The 26,722-nt window shown below is 40.3% G+C and overlaps 1 protein-coding gene and 1 long non-coding RNA gene across 4 annotated transcripts in view; both read left to right on the top strand.

Annotated features, from left to right (window-relative positions):
• The first annotated feature begins 8,178 nt into the window (after positions 1 to 8,178).
• The window catches only part of LOC132133354 (serine/threonine-protein kinase BRSK2-like), a 209,140-nt gene continuing 190,596 nt past the window's right edge, over positions 8,179 to 26,722 (top strand). Inside the window, exon 1 of one of the 3 annotated variants that reach the window (XM_059546138.1) lies at positions 8,179 to 8,610. In XM_059546138.1, the coding sequence (XP_059402121.1) occupies positions 8,517 to 8,610 (94 nt within the window). In that variant the 5' untranslated portion in view covers positions 8,179 to 8,516. The remainder of the gene's footprint in view (positions 8,611 to 26,722) is intronic. The other 2 variants (XM_059546140.1, XM_059546141.1) reach the window with 2 other exon arrangements.
• Positions 8,897 to 10,896, top strand: LOC132133355 (uncharacterized). Its single transcript, XR_009429144.1, has 2 exons — positions 8,897 to 8,991; positions 10,120 to 10,896. It is a non-coding gene; the product is annotated as an uncharacterized LOC132133355 (long non-coding RNA).

Raw genomic sequence — 26,722 nt, 5'->3', positions numbered from 1 at the left:
ATTATATGAACACACACACACACACACACACACATAAATTTTAATCAAGATAAAATAATGTGAATATATATATATACACACACACACACACACACACACACACACACCGATATATATATATATATATATATATATATGGAATGACACACACACACACACACAAACACACACACAGATTTATATGAAGCTTTTCTTTTGTCATTTTCATTTTGTATTATTTATATTTTCTCAAAAACAATTTTCATGAATCCCTGTTTGAAAACTCCTGCCTTCGATCATTTCATGCTGCATTTAAAATATTATTTCAGCATAACAAAAGGATCTCTGGAAAACAAACGTCCGAAACATGAAGTGTGAACATTGTCTGTAATGTTCCTGTTTATCAACTCTGGCATCACAGGTGTATATTTCATCACCCTCAGTTTTCTTTTCTCCCGTAAATGACTCCTATCAGAGTTCACCACAGGCACCAGTGACAGTAACGTCTGATTCCTGCAGCACTTTCATTAGAAACAGAGAACCACCCTACAATTCTCCTTCCTTCTGCCCCTGTTTTCATGCTGTTCAAAGATGTTGTTCACTCATTTCTCCTCAATTATCCTCTATTTTTTACTGTTTGGAAAAACTGATCTTTGAGAGTTTGTGAAGCTTTGAACAGAACTTCAACAAATTCGACATGTTAAGGATGTTAAAGACAATGAACACTAACGTTGCTAATGTTTTCACACTTAATTCAGATTGTGAAAGTGTAAAATCTTTCAAGCATGTACAGTATATAACATAAAAAGTCTTTGGGCAAACAAGTCTGGTTCAGGCCAGCTGTGATCACGAGAGGTACAGCAGACGAGGCTCTCAGCATCTCTGTAGACTCCAGCTCCTAAACGCTTACAGATGGGCTATAATGGGCTTCCCTGTCTGCTGCTGATCCTTCAATTAATCACACTCTGCCTCTGCTCACACTGATCCTGGACCAGCTTCCTCTGCCTGAATTCAAGCCGCAACACGTCTAATATGCTGTGCAACTGATCTAGGATCAGCGTGAGGAGATGAAAAGCAGTTTTATGTCAAATTTTAAAAAGTACTGCTTTACAAGTTATGCTGTGTTGGAAAGTTGATTAATTTAAGTTAATAATTTCATCTTAAATGGTTCTACAGTAGATGAAGAGATAGACAGACTGATTAATTCTAATGCATTGGTTGGTCCTAAGCAGCTCTCTCTTATAAGGAGATTGGAAAGTTTGATTCATTCTAGTGAGTCAGTTTGTTTTAAACAATTCTTTACCTCTTGTTAAGCAGGAATGTTAAATTCATCTTAAATGGTTGATTCTATCATGTGTGGAGTTTGAAACTCCATTTTATTCTATTGATTCAGTTCTTCCTAAAATGGTTCTTTGTCTCATGTAGAGCTGGAAATTTTGATTCATTCTTTGACCCAAACAGTTGTCATTTTGTAGAGTTGGATTACCTGATTCAGTTCATTCTGAACTGTTCTCTCTCTAAAATCTAGAGCTTAAAAATCTGACACATTTGACTTAATCGGTTCATCTTAAATGGTTCTTTCTTTCATGTAGAGTTGGAAAGTCGTATTCATTCTATTGAATCAGTTCAACCTAAACCATTCTCTTTCTGTTAGAATTGAAAATCCTGATTCATTTGAGTAAATTGGTTCATCCCAAGAGGTTGTTTCTCTCATGTGTGGAGTTGGAAGGTTTGATTCATTCTGTTGAATTGGTTCATCATTAATGATTCTTTCTCTCATGTAAAGCTGAAAATTCTGATTCATCCTATATGGCTCTGTCTCTTTGTAGAGTTGGAAAATTCAGTTAATTCTGCTGAATTGGTCCATCCTAAAATGCAGTTTCTCTCATATGTGCAGTTGGATGAATCAGTTCATCCTCAACAGATCTCTCACTTAACAGATTTGGAAAATCGAGTTCGTTCCGAAGAATCTGTTTCATTCCAACGAATCTGATTAATTCCAGTGAATCATCTCATCCCAAAAGGTTGTTTCTTTCATGCGTGGAGTTGGAAAGTTTGATTCATGCTGTTAAACCAGTTCATCTTAATTTTTTCTTTGTCTGATTCATTCTAATGAATCGTTCATCCTAAGCGGTCCAAGATGAAGATTTTAACAGTCTGATTAATTTTAGTGAATCGGTTTATTCTAAATGGTTCGGTCTCTCACATGTAGAGTTGGAAAGTCCAGTCCAATTCTTTCTTATCTGTTTCTTATCTTTCTTATCTCTCTCTTGTTTGTAGAGTTTGAAAGTCTGATTCATTCTAGTGTATCGTTTAGACCTAAATGGTACTTTCTCTCATATGCAGATTTAAATGAATGATTAAATTCTAGTGAATTGCTTTCTTACAATTGATCCTTTATCTTTTAGTTGGCAAGTCTGATTCATTTTTGTAAATCCGTAAAAAAAAAACTCCCAAAAGGTTGATTCTCTAATGAGTTAGTATTTACTCTGTTGAATCAGTTCCTCCAAAACCTTAGTTAGAAAGTCTGATTTATTCTACTGAATCAGTTCATCTAAACAACTTCTCTCTCGCATATGTACCTAGAGGTGGAAAATTTGATTAATTCAAATGAATCAGCTTGTCTGAAACGGACTTGAACAGATTCATAAAAAAAAGAAAAAAAAGAGTTAACAATGATTCATTGATTTAAGTCTCTGTTCCGTATGAATTACCATTTGTGTGTAATTGTGGTCTTCCTCCATATGTAACTTAGAATTGATGATAATCAAGTGTGTAGTAATTCTCATTTGCACGCTCCTGATACTGTAGCTATGAATTGTGTTTATAAAAGGAAAACTGCATACTTTTTCAAACTATAAACTTTATTCTGCATTCTGATGTTTTTGCATCCCACGGACGCAATATATAAAAACTAATTTATTCAAAAACAGAGACTGGTTTTGTAACATCATGAGAAAGTTTCATGTTTAAAAAGAAACTTCCCTCTAACTTTCAAACTAGTTTCCCTAACATTTTTATCACTGTGGAATATAATACCAAATAAAATGCAATTTATGAATGCAAGATCCAAACCAGCACATATCAAATCACAGCTGTGAGTGATAGCAAACGTTTGGAAGTTAGTTTATTTTACAGACAACAGGCATTTCATCATAAACTTCTGAAATGCAAGGCAGTTTAGCAGACGTTCCCATGTAGCATCATGCCGAGTCATTTCCTGCCCTTCAGATCTACAAATGCCTTCCCCAGTTTCACCTTTCTATCTGATACGTACATCTGCATCTCATTAGCATAAATCTGTATTATATTCCCGTCTCGCCCGGTTGCTCACACACGGACGACGGGGCAATTGTAAATCAAAGGTACAGAGGACGCTATTTACCGAGTTTATTTGGTTTGCGGCCGTCAGCATGTAAACAGTAAATGGCATAGCCGCTCGCTGCGCCTCCTCATTAATTTCACAGTCGTTGTGATGCAGGGGAGCAAGGGACGCACTGGCAAGCTTGATTAGACACAACGTGTGCAGATGTTCCTCAAAGCTTCAGACGGAGATCCTCACTGAGACTCAGGATCTGGATCAGCTTCTCTCGTTGATCTTGGAACAACATTTATGCACATAAACAGTTATAACCTTATTACTAACCTAAGCCAAAGTATAAACTCAAGAACACTGTACACTGTAGCATCACCTGAAACAGTACAACTTCCGGTTCATAGTAGCAGTCCGTAATACAACATTACTCATGGACATTTTTAAAAAAAAATAAACTTAACTAAGCAACAGTGGCCATTAGAAGTAATCATCCTCATTCTTTTCAAACAGTATTTATCTTTCTGACATTTAAAAGTGTAATAACATGAATGATAACAATGGTGCAGATCATAACAGACATTACAGCAATAATCTTTGAATTAGAATAGTGCATCAAAAAGTTTATCCCCCGCCTGGAAACAAGGGGTGCAAGCACTCCACTATGCTTCAGTGTATGTTTTCATTTTGTGTTGCAGTCGTATAACCCTGTGGCGAACAGTGATGTCAGTGTGTGGAGGCGCAGGAGCAGATGGCAAAACAGACAGCTCTGGGTGCATTTGCCATCCATAAAGGAGCTAAAAAATGGTGAAGACCCAGTTGCAGCATGTGGGGTGGCACGGTACACCTGCAAGAAGTCAGTTACAGCAGACTTTGATGGCTGATGTTGCTGAATGGCCATTTGGACCGTCTGTCTGAGCACATGGTTGAACCACTCTATGGCACTGTTAGCTGCCGGGTAGTAAAGAGAGGAATGGTGGTGGCGATTATTTCTTCCTTCTAGAAAATCAGCGAAACCAGCCGGTGTAAATTGAACAGTTATAAGTGACTATGCTCAATGGATTGCCATAACGGCTAAAAACTGATGACAAAAATGAAAGCACAGAATCTGTGGAGAGTAAAGGAGACCTCAGGCCATTTGGTATTGTAATAGACTAAGGTTATAGCAAATCTGCAGTCGAACACAGCAGCGTCAAATGGCCTGACGATATACACAGCCACTTTCTGCCATGGTCCTTCTGGCAGAGGAACTGGTTGGAGAGGAGCAGGATGTGACTTGGCAGTTTTGACAGCAAGGGAAAGCATTATGAACCTGAGCATCCATCCCTGGCCACCAGTAGAGATCTTGAAGGCATTGCTTGGTTCTCACCTCTCCCTAGTGTCCTTCGAGCGCTGATTAGCACAGATTAAAGAGCAGTAGGTGCAATTAGCCGTGAGCCATGGAAAATGTGGTTGTCTTTTACAGGCAGTTCCAGTCGCAGTTTGTAATATGGTTGCAAACTCCTCCTCGACATCATCAACCAAAGCTGGCGCAGCAGTATCAGCTGGAGGAATGGTTTGGGGCAGCCTTGACAGGTGATCAGCTGGGGCATTTTGAGAGTCTGAACATATTCCACATCAGAATTAAATGACCACAGTACGTTCAACTCCATCTGGGCTGACCTGAGACAGTATGGCTCCCAGACCATAGTCAGAAGCGTTTTGAGAAACACTGTGTGTAGTGTGGGGTTGAATAATGCCACAGCAGGACTGTTTGCTAGTAGTCATTTTGCCAAGTAAGTCATGTTCCTGGATCAACATTATTGTCCAAAAATATAGACTAAACCCAATCCCTACCCCTAAACCTAAACCTACCCAAAACTTATTCCTAAAATCAGTGTGAAATGATGGCTGATTAACAAGAGTGCAGAAGCACCTAACCCTGATCGTAAGCCTAAAACAGATACTTCCTAAAAAGTTACATCTCAATTCTGATTGGTTGATTGGAATGTTTTTCCAAGATCAACAAAGATGTTGATCCAGGAAGATGTTGTACTTGGTGAAATCATGGTCACCTTGTTTGACTATGGTCAAACTGTAATCAGTCTCTTTTGACCAGCTGAATCCATTTGGGTTTTGCCGGCATGCGTGAGCTGGAGTTACTGTGGTTGCAAAATCAGGTATACATTTACTGTACCACAACGGAAGTCCAAGTAAATTGCATGAAGCAGATGCATCAGAGTGAGCTGGAGCATTGAGTATCGCCTGTACACGTGACCCCTCAGGAAGAAGACCTTCCGCTGACACATTAAAGCATAAGAACAACAGGCGCAACATAAGTGACACTTGTCTTTATTGAGCTGCAGGCCAGTGGCTTCCAGTTGTTGTAAGACAGCTTGGAGTATCATGTCATGTGTGGGCATGTCACATCCATGTAAAATAATGCCATCCAGATGATTTTCAACCCCTGACAAGCCAGTTAAGATGAAGGTCATCACATTCTGGAATGCTGCAGACGCCGAAGCCAGTCCATAAGGAACACGGCAAAAACTAAACAGTCCATTGTGAGTAATAAAGGCAGTGAGATAATGTCTGTCATCATGCAGCGGCATGCAGAGATTTCAATGCGTTCTGTCACTCATTCTGCACATAAGCGATTTAATTCCTTTGACACAAGCACTGTGGACAGAGAGCTGAAGATGGGAAAGCTTTTGGTGCACATGTGTGACAGTTTCATCTTCCTTCACACAATGTATAAAGTTCTTAGCACATCCAAACTCAGTTGACTCAGCGATAGTGCACTAAAGAACTGGCACATGGAAAGCAGGCGCTACAATCTGTATCAGGCATCTGTAGGCAGTACCTGACTGTCTTCAATCCTCACACTCAATGCAGACATAAGGTCCCTTCCCATGAGTGGTGTCCCTTTGTCCACGATGAAGAAGGTAGCAGGGACAGAGGGGACATGTAAGGACATATTTACTGACAAGCACCCAATAACAGGAATATGGCCCTTTGAATATGTCACCAGCCTGGCTGAGGATTGCAACAGCGCAGTGTTACTGAAATAGTGTGCATATGTAATATGAGGATCCAGTTTCGACCACCAAATCCACAACACAAGTCTGCGAGTCAGAAGTAGATATAGTCACTGTGCTTGAAAATGCTGGGAGTACGCACTGAATAGTCTGTGTACAGTACAGTAACTTCTGGTTACTCAATCTCACGGACTTTGCGCGTAGTTGAATTGCGTGAATCGGCACATTTTAGCGTAATGTCCAACCTTTTTACTCTTCCTGCAAGTTGCATTTGCAGCCGGGCAGTACAGCGTTAGCTAAACACAACACTATGAACATGAACACAACAGATTGGTGTAATGTTGTTCCAGGAAGTTCAAATAATAAGCTGTGCTCGATACCACATATATTGCAAAACGCAGTGTTTGTGAGGTGTAGCATGTCTGAATTGACTACCCTGTGAGGCCACAGGTGAGGAGTTGAAGCATAGGCCACGTGACAAACCCAGAATGGCGGATGTAGTACATCTGAATTTATTCATACTACACACATACTACAGTACATACTTTTAATGTCAGCAAAGGACGTTTCTGATCCTATTCAGACAGTGTGTGTTTGTTTTGGGTTTACCAATATGGACCTGAGGAGAAGGTCTTCAGGAGAACATCAAGTTCTCTCTTGAGGCCAACCAGGAGGAACTGATTTTGTTCCTGATATTCAGTTTCAAGCATAGCTGGTCTTGATGTGTCCACGATACAGCTGATGAAGTGTCTGTATAACACTGCAGGCACTGAGTGTGTCCGGATGTGTAATGTAGTGCTGTGAAGAGTCAGAGTTGGGTGCTTCACACTCAGGGAGGCGTGTCATTGGCTCTCACACTGCTCTGAGGTCAACACAGTCTGCTCAGTGAACACAGCACTTGAACCTTTCTGAGCAGCTCACTGAGAGACCACAACCTGCTTCTGTCTACACGTGTTACATGAGTGAGATTAAAGCAGGGAAAAATGAACTGTAAAAAGTTATGAATAATAAACCAGCAGTCAAAATTGGATGATTTGGATGATTTTAAAATAATCATTGTGATTATATATAATTTTTTATATCCATATATAACTTTATAATATAATATAATTTATTTGTATATTTATATACAATTAAACAGAAATTAACTAAGAACATATAATGAATATTCACAGAAATCAATAAATAAATTAATATATGACAAGTATTTATTATTATAATATTTATTATTGTTATTATTATTATTATACATGTATTTATTTATTTATTTTTACGTAGAAAAAATTAATATTTTTTTTTAATATTTGGTCTAACAGCTGGGAAATTATTGTAAAATTAATAATTAAATATACAATTATATAAATTTATATCAAAATGATTAGCTAATCTTGATGATTTTACGGCCGTTTCGCTGCAGATCAGCCTCCACGCGCCAAATTACCAATCCCACTACGACAGAGGCGCATCTCATTAATATGCATTAGGGTTGCTGGCGTCACACGCTCATCCTCCAATGGCTTCTTTAAATTTAATGTACGTTAAAGCAACTCGCTTAATGTTAACCATGACGATACATAAATTCTAAAATCAATAAATATAATAAATATTCAAATAATTTATTAATAAAGTTTTCATTTAATAAAAAAGTAAGCTACTGAAATTATGGCAAACTAGGTGTAAAATACATTAGTCAAACTGCTATTATTATTATTATTATTATTATTTATAACACATTTTACACTTTGATTTATCTAACACACACAATTCCTCATTTAATTAATTATCTTAAAAAATAATTTGTAATATTAATTCCAACCTGCTGACGTCGCTTGCGGACTATCCAATGGCGAAGGCGCAGCTCATGAATATTAATAAGCGTGACCTCGCCGTAGTAGCGTCGGCGGATTCGCGCACCTGCCCCTCCACAGAGAGCAGCCGCACCGGCGGACACAAGCAGTGCAGGTCCCCGCGATGCCAGTCGGATCTTAAGCCGCCCGGTTCAGCCCGTGAGAAGGAAAGGAGAGGACACATTAAAAGAGCCCTGTTCCTATCTCAACCACAGACTCTCGGTCCGAAACGGGCAGGAGAAACAAAAGAGGACATCGTTAAATTGGAGTAAAGCGCGTCCTCCAGCGCAGCGCAGCTATAAGAGGATTGCTGTATCCCAAGAACTGCAACGCCGCCCGAAGTGTGTTTAGACGGGGAAAATGTCATTGTCTGGGAAAGAAAACAGCACTACCCCTCATGCCAATTACGTGGGACCGTACCGCTTAGAAAAGACCCTCGGGAAAGGACAGACAGGTTTGCGCTTTCAGGTTTTTCAGCTGTATTATGTTCTGAGTTGTGATCTCCATCAGAGACAGCAGACTGGTGGGCTGATACTGTGTGTTTGGTTATATTGTGATGTGCAGATGCATGTGTCATTGAGTTGTTTCGGTGTTCAGTAAGATTGTAACAAATAGTCTCTGCACCCTTCAGCAGCTCGGGTGTGTGTAGATACAGCACGGGGTCTGAACGCGAGCTTAGGAACTTGTGCCACTTGACGTGATGCATTGATGCAGAAACACTAAGAGCTAGATACCTGCCCGACAGCTTGAACTTTTCTGAGAAGAGCTGCAGGCAGGGTCTCTCCACCATTCACACCCTCGGCTCTTCATCAGCATGTGGCCATAAGGTTTACAGGTGTGTGATGGCAACATCTGAATCTAATCCGTTCACAAATTACTGCTATATTTTGGTTTAGACATTATGCAGTTTGACGAATTTATATATAATCCAGGTGTTATTCTTATTATTTTTTTTAATATATATATATATATATATATATATATATATATATATATATATATATATACAGTACAGACCAAAAGTTTGGAAACATTACTATTTTTAATGTTTTTGAAAGAAGTTTCTTCTGCTCATCAAGCCTGCATTTATTTGATCAAAAATACAGAAAAAACTGTAATATTGTGATATATTATTACTATTTAAAATAATTGTTTTTAAATTTATTATACTTTAAATTATCATTTATTTCTGTGATGCAAAGCTGAATTTTTAGGATCATTATCACATGATCCTTTAGAAATCATTCTAATATGACGATTCATTATCAAAGTTGGAAACAGTTCTGCTGCTTAATATTTCTTCAGAACATGTGATACTTTTTAGGATACTTTTTTTTTTGTTGAATAAATGCAGTTCTTTTTAACCTTTTATTGATCAAATATATTAGACAGCAGAACTGTTTCCAACACTCATAATAAATCAGAATATTAGAATGATTTCTAAATGATCATGTGATAGACTCGATGTTACATGTGACACTGAAGCCTGGAGTAATGGTGCTGAAAATTCAGCTTTGCATCACAGGAATAAATTATTTTTTTTAAAGTATATTCAAATAGCAAACTATTTTTTTAAGTTGTGATAATATTTCACAATATTACTGTTTTTTCCTGTATTTTTGATCAAATAAATGCAGGCTTGATGAGCAGAAGAAACTTCTTTCAAATACATTAAAAATAGTAATGTTTCCAAACTTTTGGTCTGTACTGTGTGTGTGTGTATATATATATATATATTATTATTATTATTATTATTATTATTTTTTTTTTTTTTTTGCAAATGTACTATTAAATAATAAAATAAAATATTAAATCATATGTATTTATGTATTATTTAAGAGTAAAAGTATTTATTTGTGTTTAATATGACTAACTTATATTTTTAAAATGCTTCTGTATAATATCACATAAACATGACCATGCATGTATTGTAAATGTGAATTGAGCATGTGTCTGATGGCAGGAGGGACCACCAAATCACTGCAAGGAGAAAGTGATGCAACACTTTGCTGCTGTTTCGGCCCATCTGCCATCCCTGAATATTACAATAGCGGTGATTTTTCTTACAACCTCTCCACCAGAAGATGCTTAGTGCATGTTTTTGGGAAGATGATTGTGTGGATTTGTTGGGTTGCCTGTCTGTTTTTCTAGATATGAGCTGATGTTAAAATGATGATTGATTGGTATTTTATATGTGGTCTGATTGCTTATGGACCATGGTGGTTTGATCAGTGGTGTTTTTATCATAGCTGTTCTGCTATTAATGGGAACACGAGGTTGTATGTTATCTGATAGTAAGATCAGGCAGTCAGATCATAGTTCAGATCCTCGGTGTGAAGGCAGAGCCTTTAATCGCATTCATTCTTTTCTTTTATGGATCTTTTCAATTCAGTAACAAGCATTTAGACATTTTAGCCACATTTCAAATCTATGAATTTCATGCAATTGGATACAAAATATAAAAGTTTACTGGAGTTTAAACAAACGCTGCTTTTAAGCAAAACCTTTTGAAACTATAAAGTAATAGATAAACTAAAAAGGGAAGATGAACAAGATTTGACTGTTTGTGGTTGAACTTGAGAAGACCTGACTTTATACATTCACTAAAAATAATGGAGTTCATTGAAAGACATTACTGATCTAGCTCAGAAAAGTGAAGTTAGTTCTGAGAAAAACTTAACAAATGAGGTTCAATTTGTTCATTTTAGATAACCACAATAGTTAACATGAACTAACAAAGCGCTCTCTGTTAAGATTGTTAAATGGATCTAAGAATGGATCTAAGGATGAACAGCTGATGGATAAAGATAAAAAAAATATATTGCTCATTTATCTTTAGTTAATAATAGTTAAAGCATTAAAGGAACAGTTCACCTCAAAATCACATTTTTCTGAAATGTATCATCACATCACTTGTTCACCAGTGGATGCTCTGCAGTGAATGGGTGCCGTCAGAATGAGAGTCCAAACAGCTGATAAAAACATCACAATAATCCACACCACTCCAGTCCATCAGTTAATGTCTTGTGAAGAGAAACGCTGCATGTTTTTACAAAACTAATCCATCATTAAGAGTGTGTCCATAATACATAATTCTGCTTCCTCCATTGAAAAAGGTAATCTCATCTGAATCAGGAGAGAAATCTGCACAAATAAAGCACCGTTTACATGCAAAAACAGTTCTAAACAATAGACAATACAATAGAAGAAGGGATTTTTCACTGGAGGAAGCGTTATTATGGATTTTGGCCAGAATGTTTGAAATGAAAACCCCTTAATAACGGATTTGTTTCTTACAAACTCACAACTTTCGGCTTCACAGGATGTTAACTGAAGGACTGAAATGGTGTGGATTACTTGTGATGATTGTTTTGTGATGTTTGGACTCTCGTTCTGACGGCACCCATTCACTGCAGAGCATCCACTGGTGAACAAGTGATGCAATGCTACATTTCTCCAAATCCGTTCCCATGAAGAAACCGATCTACATCTCGGATGGCCTGAGGGTGAACCATTTCTCTAAATAATGAGAAGTTTGTTATAATACGATGACATTCAGAACTTTGAAAGTGTCCGAATATCTCTCAGACACTGTAAAGTGATCTCTGTTTCACTGAAATGCGTAATCCGTGCACATGCACAGGCTACAGTTCCTCATAGATCACACAGTAGCATGTCAGCTACAGCTTTCCTTTGTGTTAGTCTGCATGTCTGCCACCTGTCTGCCTAATCAGATCAGCACCACGGGATCATTTGTGACGCATCTAATGCATCTGACTGCTCCCATCATGCCTCTCTCCTCTGATATCTGATGGCGAAGCTAAGTCCTGCTTATCTCACTATCCAGGTATCATCCAAGAGTCAGAAGACGACTGGCCAGTAACTGTTGGCTTCTGATGCCAGCTCTGTCTTATTTCTAGTGTAAAGCAGAAGAGTCTGGGGCAGTGCCATATTCATTATGTGATTAGCAACCGACACAAACACACGTGTGTGTGTTGTAATCCCTCATGGTAAGTGTCTGGCTCACACATGTGTTCACGCCGGAGCAGGCGTAGAAGGGAGGAGGTGAAGTAAAGCCGAAGAGCCTCTGGTTTCTTGTTGCTAGGGAGTTCCTTAATGTGTTTTATTTTAACTGCAGCTTCTAATTGTATAAAGAGCATAATTTCATATCTGCTGCTGTTGTGTACAGACTGGAGCTGGAATCGTGTGATTTGCTTCAATGACGCAGATCCATTACAAGTTGCCCATTTCCTCTTCCCTGCGCTGATCTAATACAGGTTTATGGAAGATGCTTATCAAGAGCATTTGAGAGCAAAGACATGCTCAGACTGTGTTTGTGTTTTAATATAATATTCAGCTTAATATTTTTGTATATATATTTTAGGTGCGCTGTCTCTTTAAATCTGCTTTTCGTGTTGTGTAGTTGGGTTTGTTGGGCAGGTTTTATTGAGCTCTGTTTGGGGTGTAACCCAGCGTATCGGAGGCTGTTGTTTTGTCGTCAGAGTGATGGGGCCGCTACACTCAATTTTCCTTCAATTCCAAACGCTATCAGAGATTTTCTCCCGTCGACTGTTGCTCTGCACCTGCTCTGCTCTGTCTTTCTGTTTACATGCACGATACATTGTCAAGCAAATTTGATAAACCACATTATCAGGCTAGCTGTGTGCCGTTTAACATAGAATCGTGTGATTTTGATTGATTCTGAAACATATCCAGAGTTGGATGCTCTTCGTTCTACTTTGTAGAAATGCTGTTCTTTTGAACTTCCTATTCATCAAAGAATCCTGAAAAATAAAGCTTTCCACAAAAAGTTCAACATTTTATATTATTTTAAACCTTGATAATAATCAGAAATGTTTCTTGAGCAGCAAATCAGTATATTAGACTGATTTCTGAAGACTGGAGTAATGATGCTGAAAATACAGCTGCGGATCACAGAAATAAATGTGACTATATTTAAATAGAAAACATTTATTTTAAATTGTAGTAATATTTTGCAAAATTACAGATCTTACTGTATTTTTTTATTTTTATTAAATATAAACAGCCTTGATATGCTTAAGAGAAGTTTTGAACAGTAGTATGGCTCCAGTTTAATTAATTAAAAATTAAGTTAAATATAAATAAATAATGAAAAAATGTATGGACATAATAAAATAACCATAAATGCAACCAACATAAAATTTTAAGTAACTAATTTATGCCTTTTTTTTGCTGACTATTTCATAGAACAAAACCGCAGTTTTGTTTAGCAAAATTATGAATCGGTGGCTTGAGAAGAACAAATATTTTACTGTTATTGCTGTGAGAACACTTTCTCAGGAACAGGAAGCTATTGCTTTGAAAGTTCCTCTCGTTCTAAAGTGAATGCTAGTGTATTATATTTAGCATCTGTGGCTCTCAGATAATTTAAGCAGGATTTTGTGCCTCTGAGTTGGAGATACTGGAATCTAATTGCTGCTCATTTTGTGGTCAAATAGTCAGGTGTTATGGTGGGTGCTGAGTAGCTTGGAGGGTTATTAGACTCTATTCTGTGCTCTTTTGTGAGCAGTCAGTGGCTGTGTTAGGAATGGAGTACTAGTTTACCACTTACCCAGTACTGCACAATAGTGGAGAGCAGGGCAGTTTCTCACGCTAACATAACATTTTATTTCATTTTATTTTACTCCAGTTAATTTCCAATTAATTATTATTTTTTCTTTAACCCATTATTGACCAGAAAATTAGATTCAGTTAATTGAAAACCGATTTTGTGACAACATGCCCCGATAGGTTGTCACAATGGCAATGAACAATGTATTATAGACGTTTTTTAGTAAAACAATTGTGAAACATAAAATAATTCATGAAACACCGAAATACATTAAACATGGTTTTGACAATAAATGTTGTAGTTAGTACAATCTTGGTTTTTGAAAAATTCTGACTTGAAACCTGCCTTTTAACAAACAAAACCATGGCTAAAATAAAGAAATCTCATCTACCTCAGCCATGCTGATCAAGACCTGTCCTGGTGAGCCTGATCGCACCTAACCTGCCTTCCGTTTCAGTTAAACGCCTTCCGTTTCCACTATACTCCTTCCGTTTCCACCATACGCCTTCCGTTTCAGCTAAACGCCTTCCGTTTCCACTATACTCCTTCCGTTTATATGCCTTCCGTTTCCACCATACTCCTTCCGTTTCCACTATATGCCTTCCGTTTCCACTAGGGCTGGGACAACGCGTCGAGGTCGACGCAAAAAATATGCTGACGCAAAATATGCGCATCGATTCGTCGACCTGTTTTTATTTCACTAAAAAACGTTTGCAAAACGTTTACCTTATGTGCGCTGAATATACGCGATGGCCGGATCAACATTCTGTCCAACGTTATATAACCAATCCAGGGTTTTTCTGCATTGATCTTTTTTTTGGCGGCTGTCAAAGCCTTATTTGATCGGTGAGTGATGTAGAATAGAATGACTGTGCTGGGCCCGACAGGGCGCGTACGAGAGAGAGCCCCGGTTGTGCGCGCGCACTCACAGTCTTCAAACAACACGAGCGCTTCTTGCTCTCTCTCTCCCTCGTGCATATTAATCAAAATCATTAAACACGATAGAAAAAGGGCGAAACACCCAAGTTTCACGCGCGCTCGCACACTCACAGTCTTCAAACTACACGATCGCTGTCTTGCTCTCTCTCGCTCTCTCGCTCTCTCTCTCTCGCTCTCTCGCTCTCTCTCTCTCTCCCTCGTGCATATTAACCAAAATCATTAGACACAATAGGAAAAAGGGCGGAATGCCAAAGTTTCACGTGGAGCATTCTGAGATTTTTTTTTTTCTACAATGACAGAATGCTGGCTCCCACTGTTAATTTTTATTTTTTATTTTTTGGAAAAGCACTCTCTGTATTAGCTTAAAGCCCTAAAGTTTACATTGGTTACTGTATTCTTTCAATTGCTCTAAATAAGTATTTTGGGTGAACTTTTTTTATTGAATGCTAGACATCAAGTTGTTGTTATTTTCATCTGAAAGAAGAACTTTTTTTCAGTAAGCTAGGCTCTATGTGTTCAGTAAGCTTGTTTCAGTAAGCTATGTGTTTTCAAGGCTTCAAGGTTTTATTGAATGCTATCTCTATACAAGTGCAAAGTAATGCATTCTTAGTCAGTCTTTTATTTTGTAATTTTAAGAGCAATAAACATATATTGCAATGTTAAGGAATTCATGTTTTTTTCATTCTGATATGTAAATCAACATGTATAAATTGTTAGTAGTCAATTAATGGGGAGATAATCGAAATCGAATCGGTCCGGAAAATTAATCGTTAGATTAATCGATGCATCGGAAAAAATAATCGCTAGATTAATCGTTTAAAAAATAATCGTTTATCCCAGCCCTAGTTTCCACCATATGCCTTCCGTTTCCACCATACACCTTCCGCTTCCACTATACGCCTTCCGTTTCAAATAAACGCCTTCCGTTTCCACCATACGCCTTCCGTTTCCACAATACTCCTTCCGTTTCCACCATACACCTTACGCTTCCACCATACACCTTACGCTTCCACTATACGCCTTCCGCTTCCACTATACGCCTTCCGCTTCCACTATACGCCTTCCGTTTCAGCTAAACGCCTTCCGTTTCCACCATACACCTTCCGTTTCCACCATACGCCTTCCGTTTCAGCTAAACGCCTTCCGTTTCCACTATACTCCTTCCATTTATACGCCTTCCGTTTCCACCATATGCCTTCCGTTTCCACCATATGCCTTCCGTTTCAAATAAACGCCTTCTGTTTCCACCATACCCCTTCTGTTTCCACCATACCCCTTCTGTTTCCACCATACCCCTTCTGTTTCCATTATACGCCTTCCGTTTCCACCATACGCCTTCCGTTTCCACCATACGCCTTCCGTTTCCACCATACGCCTTCCGTTTCCACCATACGCCTTCCGTTTCAAATAAACGCCTTCTGTTTCCACCATACCCCTTCTGTTTCCACCATACGCCTTCTGTTTCCATTATACGACTTCCGTTTCCATTATACGCCTTCCGTTTCCACCATACGCCTTCCGTTTCCACCATACGCCTTCCGTTTCAAATAAACGCCTTCTGTTTCCACCATACCCCTTCTGTTTCCACCATACGCCTTCTGTTTCCATTATACGACTTCCGTTTCCATTATACGCCTTCCGTTTCCACCATACGCCTTCCGTTTCCACCATACGCCTTCCGTTTCCATCATACGCCTTCCGTTTCCATCATACGCCTTCCGTTTCCACCATACGCCTTCCGTTTCCACCATACGCCTTCGGTTTTCACCATACGCCTTCCGTTTCAGCTAAATGCCTTCCGTTTCCACTATACTCCTTCCGTTTATACGCCTTCCGTTTCCACCATATGCTTTCCGTTTCCACCATACGCCTTCCGTTTCAAATAAACGCCTTCTTTTTCAAATAAACGCCTTCCGTTTCCTCTATACGCCTTCTGTTTCCACTATACGCCTTCCGTTTCCACTATACGCCTTCCGTTTCCACTATACGCCTTCCGTTTCCACTACACTCCTTCCGTTTCCACTATACTCCTTCCGTTTCAACTAAACGCCTTCTGTTTCCACTATACTCCTTCCGTTTCCACGATACGCCTTCCGTTTCAACTAAACGCCTTCCGTTTCCACTATATGCCTCCACTATACGCCTTGCGTTGCCACTATACGTCTTGCCTTCCGTTTCCACTATACGCCTTGCCTTCCGTTTTCCACTATACGCCTTGCCTTCCGTTTCCACTATATGCCTTGCCGCCTTCCGTTTCCACTATACGCCTTCCATTTCCACTATACGCCTTCTGTTTCCACTATACGCCTTCTGTTTCCACTATACGCCTTCTGTTTCCACTATACGCCTTCCGTTTCCACTATACGCCTTCCGTTTCCACTATACGCCTTCCGTTTCCACTATATGCCTTCAGTTTCCACTATACTCCTTCTGTTTCCACTATACTCCTTCTGTTTCCACTATACTCCTTCCGTTTCAACTATACTCTCTCTCGCACATACATACATACTCTCTCTCGCACATACATACATTCTTCTCTTACATACATTCTATATATGTATGTGAAAGGAGAATGTATGAGTGTGAAAGCAAAAATATATGTATTTGTAAGGAGAATGTATCTGTGTGTGAAAGCAAAGATATATGCATATGAAAGGAGAATGTATGTGTGTGTAAGGGTAGAAATGTATCCATGCCATGTGTAAGAAGAATGTAAGTGTGTGAAAGCTAGAATATATGTATGTGAAAGGAGAATTTTAGTGTGTGAGAGTGCCAGAATGAATTAAGAATTAAGTCTTGTACGGCCCCTCATATTACTGCACATAATGATTGCAAGTTATTTTCTTAAGTTAATTAATTAATTTCCCCAAAATGCAATAGTTAATGCCACCCCTGAAACAACTTTGAAACATCTTTTGGTACTTTTCACAATCCAATCAATTTTTGATCATCAAAAATCAGGTCCTGTCCTACTTTTTTTTTCTCATGAAATACTATCACTCTAACATCCACAGCATTGTATCACAGTTTTAGTGTACATGTAGTATTGCAGGTCAACCGGGTCTAATAGACATTCAGAAAATCTGCATACTGCATACAGCAAGATTAATAAGAAGAGCATTTTAGTAGACTATTCTGAACATTTGCCAAATTATTATTATTATTATTATTTCTTTCACGGGGAAATGGTCGGATACGATGAGGAGTATTGGCACATTGAGCAGAATGAAGAAGATGGATGCATCCATAAAGATGATTGATTGAATTGAATACAGATTCATATTTATCTTCAGGCAACACAAGTGCGTTTTGCATAGATGTGTCTGGAGCAGATGCCTGAAAAGCATGCACACTGATGACTAACACAGATCGCCAGTGTTTGGTGACATCACCATCTCTCGCTAATGTGCGACATGGGTTGCTATGGCAACTTTGGCAAAGGTGGATGGCACGCTTGTGTGTCTGTATTTTTTGTATGCACACATGGCCCGCAGTGCTTCCCCACGGTCCACTCGTGATGGCAGAATCACCCTTAACAGGGCGGAAGAGAGCGATTCACTGAGGTTTTTAATAATTTCATACATGGCGATTAAATTGGCTGGCTACTAATGGGCTTCTCTCAGTAGGGTGAACGGACTTCTCCCACATGATAACATTCAATTACTACAATCTCTCCCCACGAACTCCATCCTCATCACCGCCTCACACTTCTGGACCAGGTTCTGAGGGCTTGCAGGTTTTTGGGTGTTTTGAATTGCGAACTCATTTTGTATCCTCATACAAACATTCTTATGATTGACAGATGAAGGATGTTTTATAAATGTTTAACGTTATTTTTTAAAATAAAATGGATTTGGTGTTATTGCACATGATGGGTGTAGTTCCCTTTCGAAGGGAACTTCGACAATAAGTCATCGACGTTATGGGGAACGCCTTAGGCGTGACAGGTGTCTGAAATCAAATATCAACTCACAGCAATCATGCTGACCGGCGACAGCCTTGAATCATCAGCTTGAATGATGAGCGTGCGACCTGGATATATAAAAAGGGCACCTTGAAACCATGACAATATCCTTTTCATCTTCAGGGACTGTTTTGTCTGATTTAAATGTCTGCTTACAGCGAAAATGAAACGCACATCTAAGGCAAGTCCTAAAAATTTTGTGAAATGTGTTGACCCGTGCCCAAGATATTTGTCGCTGGGTGACACTCACGAGATGTGTGTGTACTGTTTGGGTGAAGAGCACGCACAGGATGCTCTTGAGGGAGCGTCCTGTGCAAATTGTGAGTGCAAATTGTGAGCTCCGCTCTCGTCGGGCTCTCTTCTCGAGGGAAGAGAGTTCAGCATCTGGTCCTCGTGGATCGGGTCCCGCTCGTGCTGAGGCAGATTGGCGACGCGCTTCATGGGGCTCCCAGATGGAGCTCGCTGACAGTCTCGAGAGGGGCGATAACCTCTCGGACGCGTCATCGGCTGACGAGAGTGAGCTGCAGGTGGATGACGGAGACGATTCTCCTACTGATACTGCAGCGAGAGCTCTTCAGGCTGGGCAAGAGATGGCTGAGGAGGATGATTTAGATCCTCAACCTCTTCAGCCATCCTGCCCCGTGTACGCAGAATTGGTGGAAGTTATGGAGCGCGCCACTGACAAACTTCAGTTGCCATGCCGGCGCGCTCAGGGAGAGATTGTTCGTGGTCGTTTGGACGATTGGTTTCTCCCTGAACATAGACCACCAGCTCAGCAGAGCCTTCCATTCCTTCCTGATCTCCATTCAGAGATCGAGAGGGCATGGAAGAAACCGTACTCTGCCCGTATTCATCGACATCAGCGGGGTAATTTCGCTGATGTTGAGGGGATCGGGGAGTATGGTTATGTGTCGATGCCACCCATTGACGAGACGTTTGCAAACTATCTCGTATCTGGGCGTGTGTCGACACTAAAAGCTCCGGCTCTGCCATCCAAGCCCCTTAAAGCCACGGCTCGCTTGAATGGAAGAGCGTACACGGCAGCAGGCCAGGCTGGTGCTGCCCTTCATACCATGGCAGTGCTCCAAGCCTACCAAGCTGACCTGCTGCAGGATCTCGACCAGGGGGCATGGAAGAAACGGCAGAAAAGAAAGAAAGAAAGGAGAAAGAAAAATCCCTTCTCCTTGATTCACCAGTTTCGCCTGCTAAACTTTTTGGCACCCCCGTTGAGGCGGTGGTTGGAAAGTTTAGGGAGGCAAAGGCGCGCTCAGCCGCATTTAAGACCTGTATACCACTGAGATCCGGGCCCAAGCCCAGGCAGGCAGGAGGACCTGGTCTGTCTTGGTCTGAGGACCGTAGACAGGACCAGAGGCCTCTCGTGCGCCCCCTCCATGGAGGAGTGATCTCCCTGGAGGGCCTTTTCTACCAGCCCTCTCCCTCTTCTTGACTCCCCAGGCGTTTACGTTACACCAGCCTTGGGGATGGGCCTTATGATGAGAACTATGTTCTGATGGCCCGCCGTAGCAACTGGTTGATGTGAGCGCCTCTTTTAGGCATGTAAAAGTGGTTGACCACAGGTTCATTGAGAACTCTCTGGTGAGTTTTCACTCCGCACGCCGCAGGTGAACTTATTGGTTTTTAAAAAATTCTGTGTGAATAACTAACACTGATTTGTATTTCTCTACAGACCTTGTTCCCTGTATAGACCTAGGGGGTCATTCTTAGAGGAGTAATTAAAGTATTGAATTTTAGGGCCCTGAAGCCTCCCCCAGTTGGTGGCTAGAACGAATTAAGGACAAGCTCAAAGAAGATTTGTGCTGAGTATGTGATGGCCTTCCTGTCATAACATTTTATATGCGTGGTGGGCCACCGCTCATTTCTGTTTAGCCTCAGGGCTATTAGCCACCCAGGGGTAGAGTAGTTGGTCTTCCTAAAAAAATAAAAATAAAAAAGTAGAGCTTTTTTGCTTTAGGTTTAGACTGACGCTGGCGCTTCAGATAGATCTTCAGATAGATGTCCTGCCTATCGGTTTGTGACATTGGTATCCTGAGTACTTGCTCCCCTGAGCTCTGTAAGGTTTCAGTAGGTTGAGTGTTTCACAGCCTCTCAATCAAGTAGGCTGGGGCTCCTCCGAGCCCTCAGGTAGATCTATGCTTGTAGGTCGGCCCTCTCCCAGGCCGACTCTGTAGCTGGCCTAGGCTATGCTAGGGATATTGGAGGCGTTTTGCTAAGTATAGCTGCCGCATTAATTATGTGTTAGGCTTCCTCCCCTAGATTTCAGCCTCCTCCCTTAAATGGGAGTTGTTGGTCAAGGCCCGCCCCTTTCTCTGCATTCAGGGGTGATAGAGTAATGCAGGGTGGTAGCTGAGGTAGGATCAGTCTGGCAGGGTTAGACCCTGCCAAACAGAGATGTTTGGGCCTCTAGAGCTGGCTCCACTCAGCCCGTTGAGCTAATCGCTCGACTGATGGGTTGAAGTGGGTTGGCTTGCAATTTAGCCCCCCGCTCCCCGCAGGACAAATCCCTGTCACCCTTTGGAGCCAATTGCAGGCCCGCTCCCTGTCTAACATTGCGGGGCATATGGTTGTTAATCCCCCGCTAACTCAGGGTAGTTTTGAGTAGTCCATTCTCAGCTCTGTATTTATCTACCTCACACCATGATGGCTCGGGTTGTGGCTCCGTTAAAGTAGCAGAATAGACTCGCTATCAGCTAGTAGGCTTGACCAGGCCTCCCTGTTAGGCGAGTCCCCAGCAGCAGTCACATCCAGCTGATTAGACCGTTTCAGGTAGTAGGCCTCTTCAGGCCTCCCTGAAGGTGGGCTACCACATTTTGTGGTGGTCAGGTAGTAGGCTTTACTAGGCCTCCCTGAGGGTTAAATCCCACATACTGTGGTTACTAGGTGGCAGGCCCCACAGGCCTCCCTGAAGTTGAATTCCCGCTTTTTTGAACTATCAGGTAGTAGGCCTCATAAGGCCTCCCTGAAGGCAAAGCCCCAAAGACAGTCAACTGGACTGCCAGTCTGGCTCATTATCAGCTATGGTTTTCAGGTAGTAGGCCTCTCCAGGCCTCCCTGAAAGTAAGCTCCTTCATGTCATGGTTTTCATACTTTCAGTTTCCACTAAAGGTGGTTTTCTGGTAACAGGTAGTAGGCCTCTCTAGGCCTCTCTGTAAGTAAACTCCCATGCACTGTGTTTATCAGGTAGTAGGCCTCACTAGGCCTCCCTGAAGTTGAGCTCCCACATACTGTGGTTGTCAGCTAGTAGGCCTCACCAGGCCTCCCTGGAGGTTTAGCTCCCACATACTGTGCGCTTTCACTAAATAGCATGGTTTTTCAGGTAGTAGGCCCCTCCAGGCCTCTCTGAAAGCGAGCTCCCACGTTTTGTGGTTGTCAGGTAGTAGGCCTCTCCAGGCCTCCCTGAAAGTAAGCTCCTTCATGTCATGGTTTTCATACTTTGAGTTTCCACTTAAGGTGGTTATCTGGTAACAGGTAGTAGGCCTCTCTAGGCCTCTCTGTAGGTGAACTCCCACATACTGTGGTTATCAGTTGTAGGCTTCACTAGGCCTCTCTGAAGGTGAGCTCCCGCATACTGTGGTTGTCAGGTAGTAGGCCTCTCCAGGTCTCCCTGAGAGTAGTTTCACAGTGGTGCTTGGTTTTGTAAGCTAGTGGCCGCTTACTTTCAGTTTAGCAGTCCTTATCAGGCAGCTACCGAAAGTGAGCTTGCGCCCTGGCTCCACTAAAGTTTTTATTCTCTGCTACGGGTTCCCTCCTTGACCCTCTTTATCCTGCTACAGCCTGGTTGCCTACCAGGTAGATCTTATGCTCCCCTCACTGAGGGTCAATATGAGTATGTGGTCTCCTGAGTCTGGTCAGTCGGTCGTAGGCCTCTCATGAAGCCTCCCAGTTAGATCAGTCCTTAGGCCCTCACAGGCCTCCTCAGTGTTTTGAAACACAAACACTGGGTAGATCCGTGGATCGAGTAGAGAAACTCCCCTCGCTGGCAAGGGTTGTAAAGCACTATGCTGAGTCATACTCTCCAGGATATCCCATCTCTGAGATCCGGGCTGAGTGGTTCACTGCCTGCTCCTCAGTTCCTCGGGTTGGATGCCTTCCTAAAGGCAAGTGTCCAGAGGCTCTGTCTTCGGACAGACAGGAAGTGGCCAGACTGTAGTGTCTTATGTAGTGACACCAGGTCAAGTCTGCCTGGTGGCATTTCAGGTGGCATGTTCCCCTGAATAGTGACTGGCTGGGGTTTCCTCGGGTTCCCTAGCCACATTCCCTAGAAGGGACCCCTTCTAAGAAGTTGAAGTTGTGGTCCTAGGCCCTTGAGCAGGCCCAGGTAGACCTTTCACTAAACTATGTTTATGGAGGTTTTCTGTGGTATCATATAGCTTGGGCTATGACCGTAGGGAGTGCTGTCACTGACAGCCCAGTGTGACCTGAGGGTGAGTGGTTCTAGCGTTCATTGAATTGCTGGTTCTGACAGTTGTCACTGCCATTGGGCATGCACTTCTTTTAGCATGGCGGCGTGGGTATTTCGTTCCCCATAAGGTCGATGACGTATTGTCGAAGTTCCCTTCGAAAGGGAACGTCTCAGGTTACAAATGTAATCTTTGTTCCCTGAGAACAGGGAACGAGACAATACGTCTCCCAGCCATGCCTCGGGGTCTGCCTGCCAAACAGTCCCTTCAGACGAAAGGATATTGTCATGGTTTCAAGGCGCCCTTTTTATATATCCAAGTCGCACGCTCATCATTCAAGCTGATGATTCACGGCTGTCGCCGGTCAGCATGATTGCTGTGAGTTGATATTTGATTTCAGACACCTGTTACAGCTGAGGCGTTCCCCATAACGGCGATGACGTATTGTCTCGTTCCCTGTTCTCAGGGAACAAAGGTTACATTTGTAACCTGAGACGGTTATTCTTAAGATTAAGATTTTTTTAAACTTTAATAACTCTGAAACAACTTTTTTTCAGTGACATCATCAAGATCTAATTTTAACCCCTCCCTCCAGAATGTTCACGTTCCAGTCAATTCTTGATGGATAAACGTCCTGTCCTACTTTTTATCTCATTAAATATTGATTTACTCTAAAATACATTGCATTACAGAAGTAAAAGTACAGGGCTGCAAATGTTATTTATGATCCCTCAAAAGCTTGGTAAGGTCACATTTCACCATTAAAATAAAAAAAATATATATATTATTTGCACAAAGAAAACTGTAATATGCCCGGGTGTTTTATTTTTTGAGTTCTTTGGATTATTAGTTTTGCATTATGATAATGAGGAATGGAGGGATATGTCACAAATTATTTAATCTCAAAATAAAATAAAAAAATCCTTGTGCAAAGAAAATTAAGGCTAAATTGTAATATGACTGGGAGTGCTATTTATTTATTTATTAACACATTTGAATACATTAACTTTTTTTAAATCACATTTTACGCACATTTTACACATTTTTCACATTATGGTTATAAGGAATGAGGAATCCAGGAAGATGTACAAAATTGTCATGAAAGTACTGTCGCAACATCACAAATAGTTCTGCAATGAGGCGGATCTTTTTCAGTAAATTTTGGAAACTTTCCATGATTTTTTTGGAAACTTTCAGAATTTGTTTTGAAAGTTTTTGGTAATTTACTAGAAATTTACCACCCTTTTACAAACCTAATCACAAATAATTTAACCACAAAATCACAGGTAAACAAAAATAAACATGTTTTTTTTTATTAAAAACAGATCTTTTTTAATCCAAATAATACAAAATGTAAAATACTGAGATGGATATCGCAAATCGGCCAGAAAATACTGAGATAATGATTTTTTGCCCATATTGCCCAGCCCTATTCAGATGTAAAATATTCTAATAATATATAGTGATATTTTTCAATGTTTATTATATTTTAAAGTAGAGATAAATATAATTAAAAAAAATATATATATATATATATATATAAGCAAAATATAATTTCTTATTCCATTCTTTTGATTTTGGGGTAAAATTTGACTCGCATGTTCTTGACCAGCTTTGTGAGATTTGCCCTAGTCTGCGATTTAATAAATTGTGCTCCATAATGACAGCGACATGACAGAAAACAAGAAAGCAAGTGTTTAAATGTGCGCAGAGCGATGAGCTTCCTTCTTGTAATGGGCACGGTGAGGTTTTACGGTCTATTAGATGGGTCGGCCTCATTAAATGAGAAGACACTAGCTTCAGTGGTAATGGTAAATTTCTCTCTCTCACACTCTCACACAATTCAGTGACTCATCCTCTTCAAATTGCACAGCATCCAGACCCTAAAACATATCCCACAGTTTAAATGTTTACTTTGAGTCTTTGTGTAAAAAGAGCCATTTAAGGCCAAAATTGGCTTAGCACAGACCATCTAATGGTGGTTTTTATGGAAATGCTGTAATTGCATGTGTAATCTGCTCTCTCAGTTAGCTATTTTGATATAAATTACGTAGATGTTTGGAAAATCGAGATTGTAGTCATTTTGTGTTTTTTCAGTTGATTTGTTAAAAGACTTCCAAATGTGCCTTTAAACAAAAGTAAACTGAAGCATTGCATCTTTATAAAGATAGGTGCAGAAAGATTTTATGCCATTCATATATATATATATATATATATATATATATATATATATATATATATTAGTTAACAACACCAACATTGAATAGAAAATGCTGTATTAGTATTTGACAATTACATATAGCCTATAATTTTCTAACATAACATTAATGAGAGTGAATTGTGCACACATACTCAGATGTTATGTATGCTTTTTTTTGTAGGTTTTTGATTTTGTGCCTTTTTATTAAGCATTTCTTTACATGATGTCAAGATTTGATCCACTTTCACTGACATTCAAACTGAAGAGTTGAACACATCAAAGTGCTTGAATGCACAATTAAGAGCTCTTCACCTCTCGACCCTGGACACGTCATTTTGGTCAAATACTTTGTGTAACACAGATGTATATAAGTTGCCATTCTGACTCATCATACTTGATTTTTCACGTACTGTTCTTTGCTGGTTTAGCGGTCAAGACCTCTGCTGTACAAACTGCCAGGGGGAATATTCATCCATAAATCACAGAATAAATGTCAACATCGTGATGGTCTTTAATGGATGCAGCACTGATCTTTACTTTCCCTCTCATACTGAAAAACTTGCCATATGAATGAAATAATATCTTGGGAAAGTTGGAGTATTTCTGTTGAGACGGTCTGGTAAGATTTTTGTTGTGTATGTGTTGCATCAGGAAGGCTTCTATGCACTCGTTTTTGCAAATTAATAATGTTTTACACATAAATATTCATTGAAATGATGTCGACCCCCTCATGCACACTGCAATCCTGAGATCACATGACCAACTGTGCCATGTTTACTTTGTAAAACACTTTCAAAGTGCTTTACAAACTGTAAACATAAAAAAGGACTATTTTAGTGATATTGTTTTGTTAAAACGGAATAATTGAAATACATTTTACCTCAGACTCCTGCAAAGTCTCGAACGACTACATTTGCTGCAACATCTGAGAAATCCACAATAGAAACCAGTAAAGAACTTGGAAACGGAAAGTGTCTACCTGTTTCCACACAGTCATTAATATCGTCTCTGTGGACGGCTGAGATTTATTGCGAAGGGCTGAGAGTTTTAATCGACTGGCCGCGTCCTTAGGAGCTGCTGGGAGGCCGATAATCACCTTCAGTCTCATAATATCCCCATGAGTGCCCTTAACGCAGTTACTGCTCCTCGCTCCTCTCAGAAACACTTAAACCTGCCGTAAAAGCAAAGAGCTGCCACAAAATCGATAAAAGAACACATATTGTGCATATTGACATATCTGTGATGGTCTTAAATGAAAAAAGATTACACTAACGTTCAGAAATACCCTTCTGTTTAGTAGTGAGGGTTTTCCTCACAGTTTGTGTTTTGTTGTTACTTGGGAACTATTTTCAAAGTTGTAAATAAAAGATAGATTATTGGAGTACGTTTTACAAGAAAATACTCTTTTGGTCTTTCTACTTCAAAATTCAATGTGTTATTTGCTGTTTCATT

The sequence above is a fragment of the Carassius carassius genome, chromosome 50 (genome assembly GCF_963082965.1).
Source record: "Carassius carassius chromosome 50, fCarCar2.1, whole genome shotgun sequence".
In the NCBI taxonomy this organism is placed as follows: domain Eukaryota; kingdom Metazoa; phylum Chordata; class Actinopteri; order Cypriniformes; family Cyprinidae; genus Carassius; species Carassius carassius.
This window is presented reverse-complemented; position numbering and strand designations above follow the sequence as displayed.